The 22710-nt window shown below is 33.3% G+C and overlaps 4 protein-coding genes across 4 annotated transcripts; 3 read left to right on the top strand and 1 right to left on the bottom strand.

The window, feature by feature from the left end:
- Positions 1-857: 857 nt before the first annotated feature.
- LOC130808311 (pentatricopeptide repeat-containing protein At3g22470, mitochondrial-like) lies at positions 858-3078 on the bottom strand. The gene is made up of 6 exons (XM_057673789.1): positions 3040-3078; positions 1818-2760; positions 1589-1698; positions 1435-1522; positions 1193-1245; positions 858-884 (listed from the first exon to the last, which is right to left on the bottom strand). The coding sequence occupies exons 1-6, from the start codon at positions 3076-3078 to the stop codon at positions 858-860; spliced, it is 1260 nt and encodes a 419-aa protein (XP_057529772.1).
- A 22-nt stretch (positions 3079-3100) lies between these two features.
- LOC130808310 (uncharacterized) lies at positions 3101-6117 on the top strand. The gene is made up of 4 exons (XM_057673788.1): positions 3101-4430; positions 4761-5777; positions 5823-5960; positions 6023-6117. Exons 1-4 carry the CDS (start codon positions 3101-3103, stop codon positions 6115-6117), a joined length of 2580 nt encoding a protein of 859 aa, XP_057529771.1.
- Positions 6118-13042: 6925 nt separating this feature from the next.
- Positions 13043-17674, top strand: LOC130809440 (beta-glucuronosyltransferase GlcAT14B-like). The gene is made up of 5 exons (XM_057675227.1): positions 13043-13356; positions 13673-14448; positions 14541-14616; positions 14700-14815; positions 15335-17674. Exons 2-5 carry the CDS (start codon positions 13854-13856, stop codon positions 15832-15834), a joined length of 1287 nt encoding a protein of 428 aa, XP_057531210.1. The 5' UTR covers positions 13043-13356; positions 13673-13853; the 3' UTR covers positions 15835-17674.
- A 393-nt stretch (positions 17675-18067) lies between these two features.
- Positions 18068-19320, top strand: LOC130808309 (uncharacterized). The gene is made up of 2 exons (XM_057673787.1): positions 18068-19138; positions 19180-19320. The coding sequence occupies exons 1-2, from the start codon at positions 18068-18070 to the stop codon at positions 19318-19320; spliced, it is 1212 nt and encodes a 403-aa protein (XP_057529770.1).
- Positions 19321-22710: the final 3390 nt, after the last annotated feature.

Here is a 22710-nt window from a genome sequence, read left to right as displayed (position 1 = left end):
TCACATGCACCCTTTGACTATTCATGATTTTATGAAAGCAACACAATCTACTTCATGATTTTGAATACTAGAAGTGCCGGAATCTTTATCCCAAACTTGAACTTCGTATCGAGTTCCTGGCCGGCCAACCTACAAATGCTGGGACCCAGAAATGTCGAATGATAATAGATGAAAGTCATTCAGCCAAAAATATCAAATTTTATTCTGATTTGACTCTTATCATTCCTACATCAACTAGGGGGCAGGACAGATGCAGATCAATCGCATTAGAACTGTACAATCCAATTAAAAGGCTCCTCGAAGATGCAGTAGATCTTGAAAGTCAAACAACACTATCTCAGTCCATATCTTCATCTTTCAAGAATCAAGACATTTAATGGTTGATACACAGAATAAAGACCTGTTCAAATTTTAATCTAATTTACACAAAATATCGTGCACATTTAATAAAAAACAAGTTTCAAAACTAAGCAGTTGTAACTCATAGATCAAACAAAAGTTAAAATAGGGAAAAATCGTAAGCAAGTAGTTGAACAATACAGGGAGTTGACAGCAGACATACCAAGATCAAAAAGAACATCATATTTAAGTATCAATTCCTCTTCCTCTTAAAGTTAATAAAGAGAAGAGTACATATTTTGATAAATTTGTTGTATTGCTAGCATGCCTTCTGTCTGACAAGACTTGGGAACTTTCGTAAAATCTAAACGCAAATAAATTATCTGTTTCTAAGTAGTTTCTAGGTACAAAACATAACTGAATGACTGGGTTCCTTGTGACAATGTGTACCTTTATATCATCACCAACACCAAATCTTTAAGATTCAATGACGGGTCCAGCATCCAGGGCCCTAACGATTAGTGCCAACAAGAAACATCAGTTTCCTTCACATAGTCCAAAATATGATTGAAACAACTCAACATAAAACTATTTCAAAATTAGAGGATGAAGCCTAAAGGTACAAAAAAGGTGTTATAATCATGTCAACACGTAATGCTTCTTGAACAAGAGCAGCACCGTGGTTAAGGGGAAGGAAATTTGGGTGTATATTTATTGTGCATGTACAAGAGAACAAGATGGAGGACGGTAGGAAAAGCAAAGATAAGGATAAGAATAATTCATCAATGCCCTAGTACAAAAACAAGGCCGCATCACATCGCAACTCGCGTTGAAAGGTTTTCGAAAAAAGTACCAATTCCAGCATTGTAAAGGTGGCCATATAAAGGGATATATCATGCTTTCGACCTGATATTTAGGCGCTACGATAATCGTATCATTGTCATCACTGCTCCCCGATCGCAACCATTACCGCATTTTTGCACTATATTAGTGTCTATTAGGAAACCAAACTATCCGGAAAGTAATCCATTGTTATGATCATATGTGTCAATAAGAAATAGATACTACAACACAAAACAGATCTGAAGTACAAACCTTGCTTTGGAATGTTTAAGGAACTTTGTAGATAAAATATTCCCATATAATGATGTGATACAGCGTTCAGGTTCCATTTTCCAAGGCTCTTATATTGGCCAAAAACCAATCCTAGATAAAATATTCCCATATAAAGTATCCATCTTAAACTTACCTCACAAGACTCTGCAAGGTATTTACTTGAGTATTGACCAATTTGCTGCCTTAGTGATAAGATCATGAATATATTGCTCAACGAAGAAATCTGAACAGTTACTACATGAGCTAATCAACGACATTTGAATTCATGTAGTGAACATAAACATAATAAAATGTCCAACAACAATGTAAAAATCTTAATTTCTTCATGAACAAAACATGGTAAAAATTTCAAATTGTATTACGTAATTGTTTAGATCTCAAAATTTGTACAATCATTTCTTTTTGTGCATAACTAACATCATCACGATTTAGTAAACCTTCGAACAATGAAGTTACATTAGCCTTGAATTGTATGTCATTCCTACATTTAACTACCCCAGAAGCCTTACTAGGATAATTTCGATTTAGAAATTCAATAACCAATGTGTTGATGGCGTATGCATCAGCAGTATATCCATCATCTTCCATTGTCTTGAAGAGTTCACAGGCATCATCAAATAAACCCGCTTTACAGAGTCCTTTAATCATTATAGTGTAGGTATGCAAATTTGGCTTTAATCTTTTAGATGGGAGGGATAAAAACACATCTACAGCCTTTCTAAGTTGTCCAACTTCACATAAACCATCTATTAGAATACTATATGTAACGATATTAAGAGAAACTCCTTTATTCTCCATTTTTCCTATCAACCCCATTGCCTCGTCCAATTGTCCATTTTCACACAAGCCATGAAGTAACGAACTCCAAATGACTACATCAGGTTTCAACCCATAAGCTTTCATCACCTCAATAAGATGGTTAACAAAAGCAAGTTTATTCTCCTTACACAAGGCATCGATCATTATGTTATAAGTGATGAGATTAGGGGTTAATCCTTTAAGAGACATTTCTTGAATCACACCAAGAGCTTTGTCAAAATCTTTACACTTGACAAATGCATTAATTAAAATGATCATAGTATAAACATCAGGAGTTATGTTGTTGATCAGCATTTCTTTAAACATCTCTTTAGCATTTGTCCAAAGCCCCAAAGTGTACATACCATGCATTAAGGTATTATAAGTGACAACTGTGGGTTTAAAGCCAAGGTGGAGAACTTTATCTAGAAATGAATCAATTTCATGGAATCGATAAGATATAATAAGACCGTTGTTAGAATATGAAAATAAACATATCCAGTATATCTTAATTAGGGTTAGTATAGAAGTTACTTAATATAGCAGTTATATAGTAGTTTCGGTTACTTAGAAAGAACAGTTATGTAACAGTGTAGCAGTTACTTAGAAGTAGCAGTTATGTAGTGCACTTGTATAAAACCAACAAAACCTTATGATTGAAGTAATATACAGAAATAATCAAAAAAAACAACAAAAAAAACTTGTTGTTAAACCAGAAATCATGGTATCAGAGCGGCAACGATTCTGAATCGTTTTTGCAGCTTCATCATATACCGACTAACTTACCTTAAAATCCAAAATGGAAGAAGAACCAAGAACTGTCATAACACCAGACCAACCGGTCACGATGGGGCAATTGTTGCAACTGATCAACCAGTTAAACTGCAACAAATTATCCACCGAAAACACCAATACCCTCTCAATATCAGAGAAGCTAACAAACCAGAATTACACAAAATGGTCCAGGCTGATGCACTTAGCCATTAGTAGACGAGGTCGTCTCAATCACATCATCGACGACCCACCATCCAAAAACGATCCAGCGTACAACCAATGGACCAGAAGTGACTCGATTGTTATCTCATGGATTTTGGAGAATATTGACTCAGACCTGGTGAATCAGTATCTCGATTTCCCAATAGCCAAAGCATTGTGGCAAGGGATTGAGACGCTATACAGTAGTGGGAGAGATGGCTTGCAAATATTCGACCTAACAGTCAAAATCAACAAAACTCAACAAGGCACAAACACAATCGAGACCTACTACAGTAAACCACTCATGCTTTGGAAGGAAATAGATAGGAGACAACCGAACCCCATGAAGGACCCAGGAGACATCATCATCTACAATCAATTAACTCAACAAAATCGTTTATACCAGTTTTTAGCCGGAATCAATGAGTCATTTGACAAAGAAAGAAGAGATCTTCTACTCTTAGACCCACTCCCAATAGTGGAGGAGGCCAATGCTAGCATAAGGAGGGAGGTAATAAGACGTCACATCATGAAAACGGAGCCCTCATCAGATCTAGAATCACCGGGCTCCGGTGGAGTTTTCTCGGCTAGAGGAAGGACTTACCGGCGAGATGATGATAAAACTCACCTAAAATGTACCCACTGTGGAGGTACAAGGCACACAAAAAACGAGTGCTTTAAACTCGTTGGGTACCCGGAGTGGTGGCCAGACACAAAGAAAAAGGGGGAAAAGAAGCCGGCAAGATATTTCGATCAGCACCTGACCGGCAGAGCAGCGGTGGGGTGGAGCATAGAAGAACCCCCATCCATGGAGGAAAGGGAAAACCAAGGTGGAGCCATGCAAGTCACCTGTATCAGAGATGGAAAAGGAAACAACACACGCAAGGAGGAAGAAGGAAACGACGCACCTCCACAGAAACAAGAAACAGGTCTAGGGTTAAGGAGAGTGGGGAGTGAAGACAAGGGACCTCAACCCTTTATAAAGAGGGGAGGGTCACGTGCCTCACACGCCACTCTTCCTCCCAATCAATTCTCGACCTCCTTTAATACTTTATCTTATCTCGAAGGGAATTGGATTTTTGATTGTGGTGCTACAGATACAATGTCATATGACCCGAAAGATTTTTTAACTCGTGACAAACCTATGAAAGACATCATTAAAACAGCTAATGGGGAAGTGATTAAAGTGAGCGGAGTCGGAAGTATTTCTTTCACAAAAATTCTCACTTTAAAAAATTGTTTATTTGTTCCTGACCTGTCTCACAAATTATTGTTAGTGAGTCAACTTACTAGAGACCTTGATTGTACTGTACTCATGAAACCCGGGTGTTGTATTGTGCAGGATGCTCAGACAGGGAAAATTATTGGGCGTGGTATTGAGAGAGGTGGACTATACTACTTGGACGGGGAGACTCAAAACGGCAAAGCGGTTCTTGTTCGCGGGTCAGAGGAAAGACAACTATGGACCTGGCATCGTCGTCTGGGACATCCATCTGTAGGGTATCTAGAAAAAATTTTTCCTAATTTTGTAGGACTCAAAACTGAATTCAAATGTGAAACATGCATTCTTGCAAAAAGTCATAAACATTCATATTCTAGTAGTTTGAATAAAGCTGATATGCCTTTAATGCTAGTTCATTCTGATGTATGGGGCCCTGCTCCCGTTGTAGGATTACATGGTTTTTCATACTTCGTTACTTTTATTGATGACTGCACCCGTATGAGTTGGATTTACTTCCTTAAACAGAAGTCTGAGGTGTTTCATGTGTTTGTTGAATTCTATAATATGATTTGTACCCAATTCCAAACCCAACCCCGCATGTTTCGAACTGATAACGGTAGAGAATACATTAATTCTAACATGCAACAATTTTTTAAACAGCAAGGTCTTATACATCAAACTTCTTGCCCTAATACACCCCAACAAAATGGAGTGGCAGAACGGAAAAACCGCACACTTCTTGAGATGACCCGTGCTATTATGCTTGACTCTCATGTTCCCACTCATCTTTGGCCCAAAGCCATCGCTACTGCCAATTACCTTACCAATAGACTTCCCACCAAGAGCCTTCAGTATCACACACCCCTAGTCACTCTACAAACTCATATTTCTATACCCTCCTCACATACTTTACCTCCTCGTATATTTGGGTGCACAGTATTTGTTCATTGTCCAGCAAGGGTGCGTAATAAGTTTGAACCAAGAGCAGTCAAATGTGTTTTTATTGGATATGGTCGCAATCAAAAAGGTTATCGGTGCTATGATCCCTCGACTAGAAAAGTCTATACCACGATGGATTACGAGTTCATCGAGACTGAGTACTACTATCCCCATCTTCGCCGTCAGGGGGAGAAGTATCATGACGACGACGATCTCAGTTGGCTCATTAGTCTGTGGTTGCCCAACCTTGACCCAAAAGATCAAGTTGACAATGCTACAGAGTCACCTCACCAAGATGTTCTGTCCACTCCTCTACCACTACCAATCCTGTCTGACCATCAAGTAAGTCATACTGTTCTTGATAACGTTGTTTCAGCAAGCACTAACAGTGATAATGTGATAGTTGATACTTTGACCGAGTAAATTGACACAGGCAACACTAACAGTGATAATGTGCTTGTTGATACTCTGACTGAGGAAGTTGCCACAGATACAGTTGAAACAAGGGGTCATGATGCATCATATATGTTACCTCCTCGCTCCACTCGAGGGGTTCCTCCAATCCAAGAAGGTATGATCCTGAGTATGAAGCACAACGTTCGAAATATCCTATTGAAAAGTCGTTCGGATCAGGAAATTTGTCACAGAGTGCCTTAGCATTTAAGGTTACTTTAGATACAACCAAGAGCCCAACCACAGTCGAAGAAGCCCTAATGTCTGCACATTAGAGAAAGGCGATGGAGGAAGAGATTAACGCTCTTAATAAGAATGGCACATGGGAAAAATGCATCTTACCGAATAATCAGAAAGTCGTTGGATGTAGATGGGTATTCACGATCAAGTACAAGTCAGATGGCACGATTGAAAGGTACAAAGCTCGATTGGTGGCGAAAGGGTACACTCAGACGTATGGAGTTGATTACTCAGAAACCTTTTCTCCAATTGCTAAGCTTGATACAATTCGAGTTCTGTTCAGCATTGCAGCAAACTTAGACTGGCCCCTTCATCAATTTGATGTTAAAAATGCATTTCTACATGGAGGGCTACAAGAGGAAGTGTACATGGAAGCTCCACCAGGGTTTACATCAGGATTCTCAGAGAATGAGGGGTGCAAATTGAGGAAGGCTTTGTATGGGTTGAAACAATCCCCTAGAGCGTGGTTTGGAAGATTTACCTCTGCAATGAAGAAATTTGGCTACAGCCAAAGCAATTCAGATCACACCTTGTTTCTTAAACGAAGAGGAGGCAGAACAATATGCCTGATAATTTATGTTGATGACATGATCATTACCGGGAATGATAGGGACGAAATTGCAAATTTGAAGGGAAAACTATTTCATGAATTTGAGATGAAAGACCTGGGTAGATTGAAGTACTTTCTAGGGATTGAAGTTCTTAGATCAAACAAAGGAATTTTCATATCCCAAAGAAAGTATGTTTTAGACCTGTTAACTGAAACAGGAATGCTGGACTGCAAGCCCATCGAGACACCAATGATGATGAACCATGGACTACAGATGATTGAAGGAGGAAAATTGGCTGACCGGTAACAGTATCAACGCTTAGTAGGGAAATTAATTTACCTAGCTCACACAAGACCCGATATTGCATATGCAGTAGGAGTAGTTAGCCGGTTTATGCACAGACCACAGGTTCAGCATATGGATGCAGTATATCGAGTTCTCAGGTACCTGAAAGGATCCCCGAGAAGAGGAATCTTATACCAAAAGAATGGTAACCTTGATCTTATGGCATACACAGATGCAGATTGGGCAGGTGATAGAGATGACAGGAAGTCGACTTCAGGCTACTTTACTCTAGTTGGAGGAAATCTAGTTACATGGAGAAGCAAGAAACAAAAGGTGGTTGCCTTGTCCAGTGCAAAAGCTGAATTTAGAGGTGTAGCAAAGGGAATCACAGAAGTCCTATGGCTGAGAAAGTTACTTACTGAACTAGGGTTTGCTCCCATAAGTAGTTGTGAACTGAACTGTGATAATCAAGCTGCTATCAACATTTCAGAAAACCCAGTTCAACACGATCGCACAAAACATGTAGAAGTCGACAGAAATTTTATAAAGGAGAAACTAGAAGCACAAGTGATCAAACTTCCACATGTCAAGTCAAAAGATCAACTAGCAGATATTCTTACAAAGGCAGTTGGATCTCAGTTCTTTGAAGAAGTCTTACGCAAGTTGGGTGTTGGTGACCCTACGATCCAACTTGAGGGGGAGTGTTAGAATATGAAAATAAACATATCCAGTATATCTTAATTAGGGTTAGTATAGAAGTTACTTATTACAGCAGTTATATAGTAGTTTCGGTTACTTAGAAAGAGCAGTTATGTAATAGTGTAGCAGTTACTTAGAAGTAGCAGTTATGTAGTGCACTTGTATAAAACAAACTAAACCTTATGATTGAAGTAATATACAGAAATAATCAAAAAAAACAACAAAGAAACTTGTTGTTAAACCAGAAATCAACCGTTTAGTAAAGAATTGTATATGACAATATCAGCTTGATGTCCTAATTTAAAGACAATAGCAAGTGTGCAAATAGCTGAGTGAAAGCAACCAAAGAAGGTGGAAGGTATAACGATTTCAATATGACTATTAGACTACATACAACTTAAGAAACCAACTCAACTAAAAAATTAATTTGATGGTTATTCTTTAAGATATGTTATATACTCTAACTCTGATCTGTTTTAGTTACAAGTGTGGATGCAACGCATATACTCTCCTTATATGTAGCTAGCATTAAATATTTTACTTTAAATGAGGGATTGTTGAAATTTAAACTCGTGATCTCTTTCATGTTGGCTCTAATATCATGTCAAAGAACCAATTCAACTAAAAGCTTAATCTGATAGTTAAAATTCCAAAATATGTTATATACTCTAACAATTACTATCAAGTGCATACTAAATTTATTAAAAATGATAATATTCATGACTTGATATTATATCTTGTTTTCGTATTAAAAATAGAAAGAACCTTAAGATCCCTATGGTATACACCTCTGCTGTGGCAAAAATTAACAGCATCAATTAGCTACTAAAAAAATACTTCCTGGCTTCCTCTTCTTTTAGTCTTCCATTTTTGGTTGTACATCAACACCATGACCAAAAAACAAATTATATAGGCAAGTTTTTACCAAATATATTCTGCTCATACGATATACGATATGGGTTTTGAGAGGGCAAGTGACAACATACCAATACACCATACCCTTATCATAACATCTTGTGGCCAATAAGACCTTCCACTCAAAAAATTAAAAAAAATACTTCCTCCGTTTCGTTTTAGTCGCTACATTTGCATGGGCACGGGAATTAAGAAAAGTGATTGACCTACACTGTAGCTGATTGTTTACTTTATAGAGTATAGCATTTTATTATTGTTAATTGAAAAAGAAAAAGGAAAAATAGGTTGTTAGGTTACTTTATAGAGTATAGTATAGTATTTTATTATAGAGTATAGATTTATTATAGAGTATAGAGTATAGAGTAGTATAAAAACGGAAATATAGCAAGTAATATGAAATTGTCAAAAATAGAAAATGTAGCGGATATTATAAAACGGAGGAAATAAATAACAAGACAAGACAAAACATACACCAAAAGAAATTTTAATGCTACTATGATATAAAAAAACTCGCCTCCATCAACCAATTCTTGAACAATGTAGATCTTTGTTTTGCTTGCTATGACCTGCTCAAAAGATATCAATACACGATCATTAGTGTATAACTTATTCGAAAACATTTTCTCATACCATATTAACCAATTAATTAATTAAAAATTTGGTAATTGAGGCTTTAATATTAATATATGTAATAATTTGTCGATAATACATTTATGATTCAATTTAAAATATTTATGGAGCAAATTTCTCAAGGTTATACTACAAAAATTCGTATGCAAATAGAGAATGTCATATATGAATTTAGTCCACACTAAAATATTTTATAACGTTTTTAATATTTAATTTTATTATTTTCTGCTTGAACTACTTTTCTACTATTTAAATAGAAAGATGTGCAATACATTAGTTAATATGGATTATGTTTATACTAAATTTAAAAAAAATAAAAATCAAATAAAATAGTTTATATAAGTTGGTTAAGTTACTAGCAAAAAAAAAAGTTGATTAAGTTAGGACTAATAATTTGAGTGATTAATATGACTACGTATGATTTAAAAGATTCATAAATCTAATTTCACAATTAATTATTTTTTTATTAAGAAAATTAATTAAATGGTTATTGATTGTTGAGTACGTACCTCATAGAGTACTCACCACATTGGAATGCTTGATCACCTTCATTGTAGATATTTCTCTCTTTATCTAATAAATAAATATGTAAGAATAATTAAGATATAAAAAAATAAATCATATTTAAATTAAAATAGGAATTGCAAGTATTATAAAGATTATATTCTCCATCTTCAATAATTTACGTTGATGGTTAAAGAATTTCATAAAATTTATAAAAGTTACTTCAGTAAATATCATTTATTCTTGTTAAAATCTTAGGTTATATTCTCACATAATCATTATTTTTCTTCCGTTTATTATTTAATTCCAAAAAAATTTATTATTATAGTTTGAAATCTGACTTATTCGAATTCAAAGTTTAACCAATATAGTCCCTATAATAATTTATAATGAAATCAAACTAAATTGACAAGCTAATTAAACACGCAAATTCAAGAGCTATGTAACCTAAAATTGACAAGCTCTTGATTACAAAAGTACACTTATTTCTTCAACTCCCATGACTCTCTGGTCTATTTCTTTAGTTAAGTTTTTGTATGAGACGGTATCATCATGAGATATGTTTTATATTTGGATTAAATAGTTTAATAATAAAAAATTTTAGTTTATGGACTTTTAATTTTGAGGTTGTCTCATCGTGAGACGATCTCATATAAGACGGGCTGCTTTATGTTTGATCTCTTCTTCCCCATAAATAACAAATACTTCCTACGTTTTTATTTGTTCTTCCAAATTCCCCAAAAGGAAATTTCACAAGCTTATTCCCATTATGAATTTTTATATTAATTTGAGATAATTTTATGGACAAAAATAACCTCATTTGTCTAATATATTTTACAAAAAGGACCATTATATTTACATTTTTAACCCCAAAAATTTCTTAATTCATTCATGTTAATGGTATCATTCCCCTCGTTGTAACTATTTTCTCTTTTTAATAAACAATATTACTCATTTTTATGATTTCAAGCTACATTAATTATTATTTATTTCAATTAATAATGACTTTTAATAGAATTTATCATTCATTAGTATTCTTTTTGGTTCCTCTTTATATTCCAAATGAGAATAATAAAAAAGACCGGAGGAAATAAATGATTGATCACAAATTTTTGTAAATTAACATGGAATAAAAATAAAAAAAAGTTATTTTAAAAAAAGTCTACGTATTTTGGTATAGATCTAGTATAAGAGTCGAACCTTAATCCACAATTTTGTTACAAAATTCAATTCAACTCATATTTATTGGATCTGAAACTTTAAACTTTAGACTCTATAAAACGAAAAAAGAGCAACAAATCTATGTGTAGTCTTAACTCGTTATTCATTTAATACACTTCTTGTACAAAACATGGAAAGGGAACACAAGAGGTAAAAGAAATATATTTTATAAGAAAGTAGAAAAAAAAAATGTGGCAAAATAATAAATTGAATGTGTAAGTGACAATTTAAAAAAAACTTCGATCATACTAAAAAATAAAAATGCAATGTAACTTGAAAAGCAACTGATATTAAATCATATATATAGAACGAAAAAAAATTTAGTTGACACTATTTTCGTGTATACCCATATTAAAATAATAAGTATTTTTACTTAACAAAAACAATAAACTATAATCACATAAAAATTATTAGAAAATATTTTTTATTTTTAAATGAATATATATTAAAATAATACTTCATAAACCAAGTCTATACAAGATTTTTACATAAAAAAATTGAACTACTTTTGTAACAGACCGTCTCTCGGTGAGATGATGTCAAACAAAGTGCCTATATTCTTATAATATTATAATCAGGCTCTCTCTTGAGAGACTTTCTCTTCCAAAGACAGCTCTCAAGAGCCCAATCCACTTTCCTTCTTTAGTAAATATCTTAATTAAAAAAAAAAAAACTGTTGTTTTAACAAAAAATTTCTATTTTAAAAAAAAATTGTAGAAAACTGCTTTCTTTTTGAAAGATGAAAAGTTTTCTGATTAACTGCCTACTCCCAAGCAAAATAAAACATCATTTAGTAATAAATCAAATTTTTTCATTTTTTTTAAAAAAATTGAGGTTCATCAATGGTGGTCTAGTGATGTTGAAGATGACAATTATGGCTAATTTTTATGATTTGGGGTTAAAATAATATATTTGGGGTTATAACATAATATATTTAGAGTTATAACAGAATATAATTGTGGTTATAACATAATATATTTGGGGTTATAACCCATAATATTTGGAATTAAAACTTAATGTATTTGAGGTTTTATAACATAATATATTTGGTTGTATTATTATAATATCAATTTTGTAGTATTATATCACAAATATATACTGTTATAAACCCAAATCTATTACGTTATAACCGCAATTATATATTTTGTTATAACCCCTACTATATTATATTATAACTTTAAATATATTATGGTTATAACCCCAAATATATTATGTTATAGTTACAAATAGATTATGTTATAACTCCCAATATATTATGTTATAACCACAATTGCTTTTATTAATTTTCCCCAAACAATAGACATTGTTGTCTTCTTCAACATCACTATTTACACCATTGATGAAGCTTAATTTAAAAAAAAATCAGAAAATTTTAAATCCAACTAATATATAACACAATCAGCCCAAAAAAAATGAAAATGACAATTTTAAAAACGAAAATGATGAAGTTTAAATACACAACTTTGATGGTTTTTCAAATGTTAAAGAAGATAAATAGAAAATAAACAACAATAGAGTCTGAGAGAGGAAGATGGAAATTAAAAACCACAAATTAAAAAGCATTATTTAGAAAGTTTAGTTATTTTTTTTAATTTTAAAAATTAGGCTGACCCAAACTTGAGATATCTTTTGTAAAGACGGTCTCAAATAAGAATTTGTGTATTATAATACGTATGAGATGGGCTATTTAGCCCATGTATGAGGCGCGTCTCTCAGATAGACCGTCTCATACAACAACACAAAAACTTGGACAAGAGAGTCTCATTATGAGACCGTCAATTTGGGTCAGCCCAATTCACGCGTGTAACAACATTTTAATTTTCTGGGCATTTATCAATTTTGACCTTAAAGATATTAATTTTGAAAACTAATACCTTTAATGTCAAAATTAATACCTTTAAGATCAAAATTGAAAAATGTCTAGAAAATGCAAAAAATGCCCAGAATGTTACATGCGTGAAATGAGTCAGCCCAAATTGACGATCTGATTATGAAATCGTATCGTCCAAGACTAGCTGATAAAAGAATTTGTGAGAAATATTAAGAATTTGTGAAAAATATTATTCTACACAGTACACACTACACAAATTAGAATTCCACCCTTAACAGACCTTTGCATATGAAGTATAAATATTTGGGTCCTATGTTTCTTTAAATACCCACCACTATACTCATTTCCCCCCCTCTCTCTCTATAATCTCTAAGAATTGAGATACACAAGAAGAATAAACATTAAAACCATTCCCTTATTTCCCTTTAATTTCAAATCTTTAAAATTGTTCTTCCTATGCTTTCAGCTCTTTTCTCCTAAGTTTTTTTTTTCTCATCTTCTAATCCTTATTTTCACTTTTTATCATATGGGTCATTTCTCTTTCTGTTTTATGATTCTGGGTTCTTCTTATTTACGGTTTTCTTCTTGAAATTTATTGCATTTTCCTGTTTGATCAGATTTTGGATGTAATTGATTAGGTTTGTTCGTTACTATTTCCATCCAATAATAATTATTGTTATATTTTGATTTCTTTCTACTATATTGCCATTATATGCCTACTTTTTAAATTCAATAATTTTCATGTATTTTATATATATATGGAGTGGCAATTATTTTTAATTCCTGTTTTGTTACCCTGTTTGATCCCTTTAAGTAATTTATGTTATTTATATCAATCTTAAGTTATGGGTCAGTTTAGAATCAATGAAGTATTAATTGTTTCTACCTTTAAATGAGATCTTACCTGATTATACTGATATTATGTGAACTGAAATTCATTGTTCTTTTCTGCAGATTCTATTAATTCTATCATAATGGAGGAGTTTCTTTTTATGTTAGTGGAGCCCTTGGACTGTTCTTGTTCTTCTTGATTTGTTGATCATTAATGCCTTCATATTTAGTGACTTTTTACAGGGTTTTTGTAAAAAGTTTCTAACTTTATGTTAATGGGAGAATATTAAATTGAGGGGTCATTATGAAAGCTTGTGAGGGAGTTTCATTAAACATGGAGAGGAGATGGGCATTTCCTCTTGTGATTAGTTCAGTATTTTGTGTATTTTTGATAGCAACAATCTTTAACATGGGTCTTCTTTCTTCAAATCATACTATAAATGCCCTTATATCACACTATTCTAGGTCATCCATGAACCAAACTAATCCTTTATTTGTAGAAACTTTAGTTTCCCAGCCTTCTTCTCCTCCTCCACCACCACCTCTGCCTCCCCTTCCTCGTTTTGCATATCTGATTTCCGGGTCTAAGGGTGATTTGCACAAGTTATGGAGGGTGTTGCAGGCGGTGTATCACCCGAGAAATCAGTATATTGTTCACTTGGATTTAGAGTCCCCATTAGAGGAAAGATTGAAGCTTGCTGCACAAATTGATAGTGATCCATTGTTTGTTAGTGTTGGGAATGTACACATGATCACCAAAGCAAATATTGTGACATATAGAGGCCCTACCATGGTTTCCACTACCCTTCATGCTTGTGCCATTCTTCTCAAGGAATATAAAGATTGGGATTGGTTTATCAATTTGAGTGCTTCTGATTATCCTCTTGTCACCCAAGATGGTAAATTAAGTTTTTCCCATAAAGTTGCAATTCATCAAAGTATAGAATGATGGTTATTTGTTCTAGTTAATGATCATGTGACATTTTTGCAGATCTTATATATACATTTTCGAAGTTGGACAGGAAGCTGAACTTTATTGATCATACTGGCAGGCTAGGCTGGAAGGAGTAAGTTTTAATGTACTCTATTTATCAAAGAATTTAGGTAAAATCTATGTGTTCTATTCTGATTTATGAATATGTGTTTACAGGAGTGGAAGGGCTATGCCACTAATGATAGATCCGGGGCTTTACTCCTCAACAAAATCAGATATTTTTTGGGTTCAACCAAAGAGAAGTTTGCCTACATCGTTTAAGTTGTTTACTGGTTAGTCTTCTGTTTTTATTTATGTGTGAAGTTGGATATGATGTTTGCTACTAAGAGTCATTCGGAAACAATCTCTTTGTTATAACTAATAAGGGTAAGGTTGCGTCAATCTGACCCATCCGAAGTGCCTAGGTGGGAGTCACTCAATGGCACTCGAGTAATTGAATGTTCCGGAAACACCTGCAGTTCTGTCTTTTAGTATGTTTAGAGTGATGGCTGAAAGCGATAATTCACATGAAAGATAGGACTTGTTTAAGGCTTTCGATGGGACGATGGAGTTCTTGATAGCTGCAAATTTTGCAAATGTAGGAGTGATCGTCGTTATATGTGTAATTTGATTCAATTGCTGTTTGTTGAATGCTCACCGCTGGTTAGATGAATGGGAATATGTTGTCGTGATCAACTAAATACACTATCACTATTGAGACCAAACTGATCATTAGATTGAACTGCTTAGATTCTCAACAGGATTGTGGTTACGGCCTAATTCCGTTGGTTGATTGTAAATTAAATTCGCAGGTTCAGCGTGGATGGTTCTTACACATGAATTTGTAGAATACTTGATTTTAGGATGGGATAACTTACCTAGAACCATGCTTATGTACTACACAAACTTTGTTTCCTCGCCTGAAGGCTACTTTCACACTGTTATATGCAATGCACCGAAGTTTGCTAAAACAGTCGTTAATCATGATCTTCACTATATTGCGTGGGATATGCCACCACAACAGCACCCGCACACTCTCACTATGAATGACAGCGATAAGATGATCGCCAGTAATGCTGCCTTTGCTCGGAAATTTAGGCAAGATGATCCTTTATTGGATAGAATAGATCGAGAATTTCTTGGGCGAGTAAATGTGAGTGTTACTCCTGGCAAGTGGTGTGGTGGTAAGCCACGCTGCACAAAAGTTAAAAATCCCGATAAGGTAAAACCCGGCCCTGGAGCTCAAAGGCTTGATGAACTTGTGTCGAGAATAGTTTCGGCAGAATCATTTCTGGCAAGACAATGTAAATAGATTTACCATGGAACACATTCTTACGGAATGACACAATGAACAAAGGGTGGCTTGTTTAACTAGTGTGTGCTCAAGTATATTTCGTGAATCTTTGGGCACCGATTTAATTTTTTCGGGTTAGTTACTGTCTCTGCAGTGATTACGCCAGAACCCATAGCAGATCGAGTTTCTTCACTTATTTCGAGAGTTAGAAAGTTATTAGGTTTTGTAGATTACTGAAACATACATTTTGCTCTATTTAGTGCTCTCACAATGTATGGTCTGAACAGTGTCACATGATTCACTAATCTTCTCGCAAATCGAAAGCGAATTGTAGTCTGTTTTGAGCTATTTTTGGGTCATTCAAGCGAATTGCGAATTTAACTAGCGAATTATGTAACATTGGATCTGTAATAATCCTTTACAGTTTTGGTATATACTTCTATGATTTCCTTGAGAGTTGTTCTAAAGGTGGAAAGTAATATTCTTGTGCAGAAAAGTTTACATTTTGCCATGTTCTTTGTTTCTGTTCATGTACAACTAAAGTGTTCAGAAACAGATTACTAGAAATCCATTGTTTTCTGGAAGTTTATTTATTTATTTGCAAATGCAATCTTGTGCTGTTACGGCATCATTGGCCTTTCAGAACCTACATAAGGCAAGGCATTGTCTCTAATTTATAATTGTTTTCAGATTTTAATATAATTATTTTTTTAAGAGTCAAGTAAAATTGTTTTCTTTTTAAAAAGAAATATATTATAATACTTTATTATTAATGCTCTTTATTTTGATGGGTTTATAAATTATAACGAACAATAGTAAAATGACTTATTAAATCATGTGTACAAATATTGATGTTGCAATGGTATTCAGTATAACTGACAACAGTAAGATTGTGAATATTATGACTCTTTCAAATCTCACATCATAGATGGGAGCATGTGAAATGTTATGATTGTATGTCGGCTTAATATTGAATTAGTGATTTTGAAGATTATGTGTTATTGATTTGCTTCTCGTTCCATTATTATGATTTTTAATTTTTTTTATGTATTAGAGTTGTTCAAATTTTATTAATAATTAGGTTTAAATTGGATGGATCCTTAAGGATGTATTATTGAAAGAACAAAATTGTTTGATTGTGATTGTATTCCTTTGGTATATTTTATATACAAGATTATGATATCAATCATGTGTAATATCATGCATGATATTAAACCTAGGACCATGTGACTATGTGAAGATATACGGTCTAAAATCTATAAAAGAAGTAATCAGAATTCCCCCAACCCATCTAACAGATTTAAAGGTCTACATCAAACTAGTGAGTTTTTATTAAAAAAAGAAATTGATGTTTTCATGTAAAATTTGGAAAAAAAATTAATTTATCCGTCTACAAGATAAACTACCACCTAAATTAGTACTCCCTCCGATCTTTCAATATAGTCCCATATAGGTTGGGCACGGATATTAAGGGTTGTGTGGGGTCCATGTAAAAGGTGGTAGTTGGGTATTTTTAAGTAAGTGGATTAATTGTTAATGATTCCCTCTTTTTGATTAATAAAGTATATGGAATGAATTTTGGAGGGAAAATTGGGTTTGACATTGTTTGAGCTTTAATAATTGAAATTAATACATTTCCGAATTTTTTATAATTAAACAACCATTAAACTAGTTAATTTAAATTACAGAAAATTACATCAAATAAATTACAAAAACCGTCAAATTCATAAAATAAGCTAAGTCTTCAATACTTCCTTGATTTCTTCAACGTTTTTTGAACGGCAATTGAAAACGAGCAACCCTCTCGCCACATGCGCATGTGGATATTAAATCTTTCGTTGACTTCAGATTTATAAAAAAACAAACACGGTATGCATTTAGTGTTGAAAATTAATAAAATAACTACAAAAAATCAAAATGTTTCATTTTGAAAGTAAGCCATCAATGAGAAAAATACAGCTGATCAAATGATACTGGAACAAAAAAAAGCTGATAAAGGGATAACAATGATACTGGAAGATATCAAATGAGTTGACAATTACTAACACAATACAGGGAAACCAAATAATGAAAATGTCAATGGCGCCAAAAATGAAAAAATTTGCGCCCATAAACAGATTTAAGCAAAAGCAGTATATAAGACAGCATTAAGTGAAGATATCAAACACTTCATTTAATTTCCACCAACTTCAACACAGTATATACAATGGGAAAAAAAAAAGATGTAGATAATTTTACTAAGACTCAAATAATGCATGACCTTTTAACGTCAGCAAACAGTAATGGGAAGCTACAACACGGGTTCATCAATGAAATTGCGAAGAAGTACGATTTGCATAGGAGGACAATCGGAAGGATATGGAGACAGATTCGTGATCAAAAAAAACACAATTTACCAATTAATGTCAACAATATGAAGTCATTGACCAACGGTAAAGCTCGAATCGCCTTTGATGAAAACAAATTCAAATCAATTGAAAAAGCGAAGAAGACAACCTTAAGATCACTTTCAAAGGCCATGGAAGTAAGCTACAACACAGTATGCAGATGGAAAAAAAAGAGGTACTTTCGAAAGCACACCAACGCAATCAAACCGTTACTTACAGACAAAAATAAACTCGACAGGTTAATTTTTTGTCTTAGTAGTTGCATTTTAGATGAGCAAACAAAGAATTTCACATTTAATGAAATGAAAAATGTAGTCCACATTGATGAAAAGTTGTTTTACATTACAAGGACACAACAAACATTTTATCTAACTCAAGATGAAATAGAGCCTCATAGAGAAATCCAATCAAAAAGATTTATCCCCAAGATCATGTTTATGTGTGCCGTTGCAAGACCGATCTTTTCTATTGAAGGTGACATGATTTTTGATGGAAAGATAGGCATTTTTCCTTTCACACATGAAGTGGCAGCACAAAGGAGTTCAAAAAACAGAAAGAGAGGAGAGCCAGAGACCAAACCAATACAATCAATCACTAAAGAACACACAAGAGACATGATTGTGCACAAGATACTACCAGCAATTAGACTTAAATGGCCATCAGATTTAAGCAAAACAATTTTCATTCAACAGGACAATGCTAAACCACACATTTTAGATGATGATGAGGTGTTTAGAGAGGTGGCTACACTAGATGGATTTAACTTCCACTTAGTGCAACAACCTCCTAACTCACCGGATATGAATGTGCTAGACTTAGGGTTCTTTAGGTCAATACAATCTTTACAGCATCAAAAATCAGCATACAACTACTCACAATTAGTTAAGGCAGTAACTACATCATTTGACAATCTGACACCAAATGCACTGAAGAATGTATGGATCACATTGCAAGCATGTAAAATTGAAGTTATTAGGAAACTAGGTGGTATGGATTATGCAATTCCACACATGAGCAAAGCAAAACTAGAAAGGGAAGGGAGACTCCCACATTGTTTGGGGGTACAGCAGGAAACAATTTACCAGGCACTAAGATATCTGGAAACAAAGGTGGATAAAACTACATTGGAGGGCATTTTATTTTACTTGGGGATCACAGAAGCAACATCACAAGCAACAACAGAAGCAATACCAGAAGCAACAACAGAAGCAACAATTGAAGCAACAATAGAAGCAATACCAGAAGCAATACCAGAAGCAACAACAGAAGCAACAATAGAAGCAATACCAGAAGCAATACCAGAAGCAACAACAGAAGCAACAACAGAAGCAACAATAGAAGCAATACCAGAAGCAATACCAGAAACAACAACAGAAGCAACAATAGAAGCAACAGCATATATTCCAGCAAGAACAGAAGCAACAACAGAAGCAACACCAGCATGAACACCAGAACCATGTAAATATGACACACATGAGTATACTTTTGGGTTTCCTTTTGTACTCACTTTTGGGTTACAGTGTAAGGTAAATGTTTAGGTCTAAACATGATGTAATAATTAAATAGGGGAGATGTTTAGTCATAAACATTTAGAAGGAAAAAGCATGTAACAATTTATTGATGGCTTCAAAAACAAAATGAAAAACAAATTCATCTCAGAGATACAATTTGAACTCATCACAGATAACCCAAATCCCATACTAATTGCCTCCTACATCTGGTAAGAACATAGCCTCCTAAACATAATGTTTGGTGGCTTATGAACTTAAAACCCTAGATTGGTGGCAAAATGAATGGATTTAGGGATTTTGTAGCTATAACCAATTGTTTACCCTCAAAAAAAAAAATCATAGGGCAACAAAAACAGAACACGAAAGACATGCATACCATCACCAGCACATAAACAAAATCATCATTAGTCATAGAGGAAAGATATATCCATACGAGAAAATGGGCCTCGAACATCAAAATCAGAAACCAAATCAACATCATCCAACGATTCTTCATCTGAGGAAGGGAACAAGTTCTCAATGTATAGATCTTGAAGATCCAGTTGTAAATCAAACATTCCCTGTATTTCTTCATCTTCATAAGTTATACTTCGTAGGTATGCGATTGTAGAAATCGAACCACGGGTTAGGAGATCCAATCGTAGGATCACTTTCTTGGGACGAAGACAAACAAGAAAGACAAGAAGTTGGTGAGGCCATGTTCGAAAAAACCCAGAAAAGATGGGAAAAAACCCAGATTTAGGATGAAGATGAGAGAGAGGGAGAGAGAGGGAGGGATGGGAAGGGATTCAGAGTAGGTGAGGTTATAAAAGGGAGGGAATGATTAAGGTGAGGTTAGAGTGTTAATTATTTTAGGTTAGTAGGGTTAACGGGGGTAAAATCGTAATTACGTGTGTGAACTAAGGGTATTTAAGTAAAAAAGGATTGCCAAAAATAGAAATGGGACTAATTTAAGGTTTTGCCAAAAAAGGAAATGGGACTAAATTAAAAGATCGGAGGGAGTATAATATAAAGATATACTTCCTCCGTTTCTTTTTACTTTTAACATAGTTGACTTTTATATTATTCATCAAGCAAATTGATTTTTATATTGTCGGTAATTTATAAGTTAAAACATAGTCATATGAGATCTTGTTTGAATCTTTTCACTTCAAAGTTTATTAATTTTGAATTTTCATAATTTTTTGATATGTATAATAAGATATATTAACGATTGAATTCGTACATTAGAAAATATGAAAAAGCAAGTGGTGCAAGTAAATAAAACGAAGGAAGTATTTATTATTCACCAACTACGTATCAAAATCATATTTAGTTATTTATCGAGTAATCATTAATTGACACCTCAAAGAGGCAAACTAGGATCTAAATAAATTCGTAAAGTACTCTAGTTATATAATAATTTATTCATTCTTTAATATCCACGAAAGACTGTTTCCAAACTAATTGTCCTATTTTTCTAAATGATCACTTTAAGATTATAATTGATTATCAAATTATAAGTAATCACTCTATGACTATAAAAAGAGTGTGTACTTTGAAACTGTAAGTGATCACTTTAAAGCTATAAAGTAATCACTTTAAAGTTATAAGTTATCACTTTAAGACAATAAATATACATTGGGTCAACCCAATAGAAATGTTCTTATATTGAAATTATCTCTTTTGAAAATTGCATTATTATTATTATTATTATTATTATTATTATTATTATTATTATTATTATTATTAGTTTCACTTTCCTATAAAAAACAAATTACATGAAGTTTGATCCCAATGTTATTATCCCCAATCCCATGTCCCATTCCTTCTTTTGTAAAATATAGTTGATGGAGTAGTTAAATTGGTGATGTAATTAATGATACATAATTACAAAAGCTAAATCACAAAGTACAAGGTTTGGAATTCCGTATTTACAACTCCTATACTTGACTGAAATAACTCAATTGTTTTTTGTTATATAATTAAATAACTATTTTAATTTTAAGATTATAAAAAGTAATTATACTAAGAATTTATAAATAATCATTGTTAATTTATATTAGCGAAAGCCATGACAAGTGTTTATTTTGATTAAAAAAGAATATAAATAAAACCATGACGTGTAATAGGTAATGGGCACAACTGTAGCAATGCATAATGGCTAAACATGATAAGACTGATTAGATGATAGAGAGTACTTTCAATTATAATTATTTATATGTAAAAGAAAAGATCATGTCATATATTTAGTAATTATAAAGTATTAAATCCATGAGGATCCACCGGCGGCAGTCGGCATGGTATGGCATGGCGTGGCACCATATCTCTATTAAATATTCCTAATTTTAATGGGTAAAAATAAAATGGAACAAATTTGATAGACGGAATAAAAAAATAAAGTGAGATAGAATGGATGGAATAGAGATATTAACTTCATTTTAAAATACTTATAACTGATTAATTATACAGATAAATGTCACTATCAATTATAAATATAATGCAACGGAGGAAACATTAGTTATTATTATGTTATGCTCTTTATCGGTCCAAATAGTATACAAGGAGTAGACGAGTAGTACAATCCATGGTGCATGATTCATGGTTGCATAAGCTAAAACGTAAACAATGCGAAGGAATATTGAGCATGGAGGGATAATACTCCATGTGATTATGATGTCTAGAGGTGAACACGGTCTGGTTTGGTCTGGTCTGACACTAAAATCAGATCAAACCAAAAATTTCGGTCTGAAAATATTTCGAATCGGACCATTTTTTTTAAATCGCCAGACAGAACCGGATCAAACTGTTTTACAACGTACTGATCTGGTTTGGCCTACGATTTTTTATTTTTATATTTTCATCCAAATTAATACATGTATTTTATGCAAATATTTCACACCTACAATTAATAAATATAATAATTTGTAATTAGTTGATAACATCAACATCATTCAAGTATATATTGCTATATAAAAATAGCTACATCTTAAAATATTTAGGTAGCAACTTAATTT

This window comes from Amaranthus tricolor, chromosome 3, assembly GCF_026212465.1.
Source record: "Amaranthus tricolor cultivar Red isolate AtriRed21 chromosome 3, ASM2621246v1, whole genome shotgun sequence".
NCBI classification, from domain to species: domain Eukaryota; kingdom Viridiplantae; phylum Streptophyta; class Magnoliopsida; order Caryophyllales; family Amaranthaceae; genus Amaranthus; species Amaranthus tricolor.
Note: the sequence above shows the minus strand (reverse complement) of the source record. Positions and strands in the feature narration are given on the sequence as shown.

Coding starts and splice junctions, on each gene's coding strand:
- LOC130808311 (XM_057673789.1), bottom strand. CDS start 3,078: ATGACAGTTCTTGGTTCTTCTTCCATTTTGGATTTTAAG. Junction 1,699..1,817: donor TTTGAGATCTAAACAATTAC/GTAATACAATTT, acceptor GTCGTTGATTAG/CTCATGTAGTAACTGTTCAG. Junction 1,523..1,588: donor ACCTTGCAGAGTCTTGTGAG/GTAAGTTTAAGA, acceptor GGCCAATATAAG/AGCCTTGGAAAATGGAACCT.
- LOC130808310 (XM_057673788.1), top strand. CDS start 3,101: ATGGGGCAATTGTTGCAACTGATCAACCAGTTAAACTGCAACAAATTA. Junction 4,431..4,760: donor TAAAGTGAGCGGAGTCGGAA/GTATTTCTTTCA, acceptor CTAATTTTGTAG/GACTCAAAACTGAATTCAAA. Junction 5,961..6,022: donor GGTTCCTCCAATCCAAGAAG/GTATGATCCTGA, acceptor CGTTCGGATCAG/GAAATTTGTCACAGAGTGCC.
- LOC130809440 (XM_057675227.1), top strand. CDS start 13,854: ATGAAAGCTTGTGAGGGAGTTTCATTAAACATGGAGAGGAGATGGGCA. Junction 14,617..14,699: donor GGCAGGCTAGGCTGGAAGGA/GTAAGTTTTAAT, acceptor ATGTGTTTACAG/GAGTGGAAGGGCTATGCCAC. Junction 14,816..15,334: donor ATCGTTTAAGTTGTTTACTG/GTTAGTCTTCTG, acceptor TTAAATTCGCAG/GTTCAGCGTGGATGGTTCTT.
- LOC130808309 (XM_057673787.1), top strand. CDS start 18,068: ATGCATGACCTTTTAACGTCAGCAAACAGTAATGGGAAGCTACAACAC. Junction 19,139..19,179: donor CACCAAATGCACTGAAGAAT/GTATGGATCACA, acceptor TGAAGTTATTAG/GAAACTAGGTGGTATGGATT.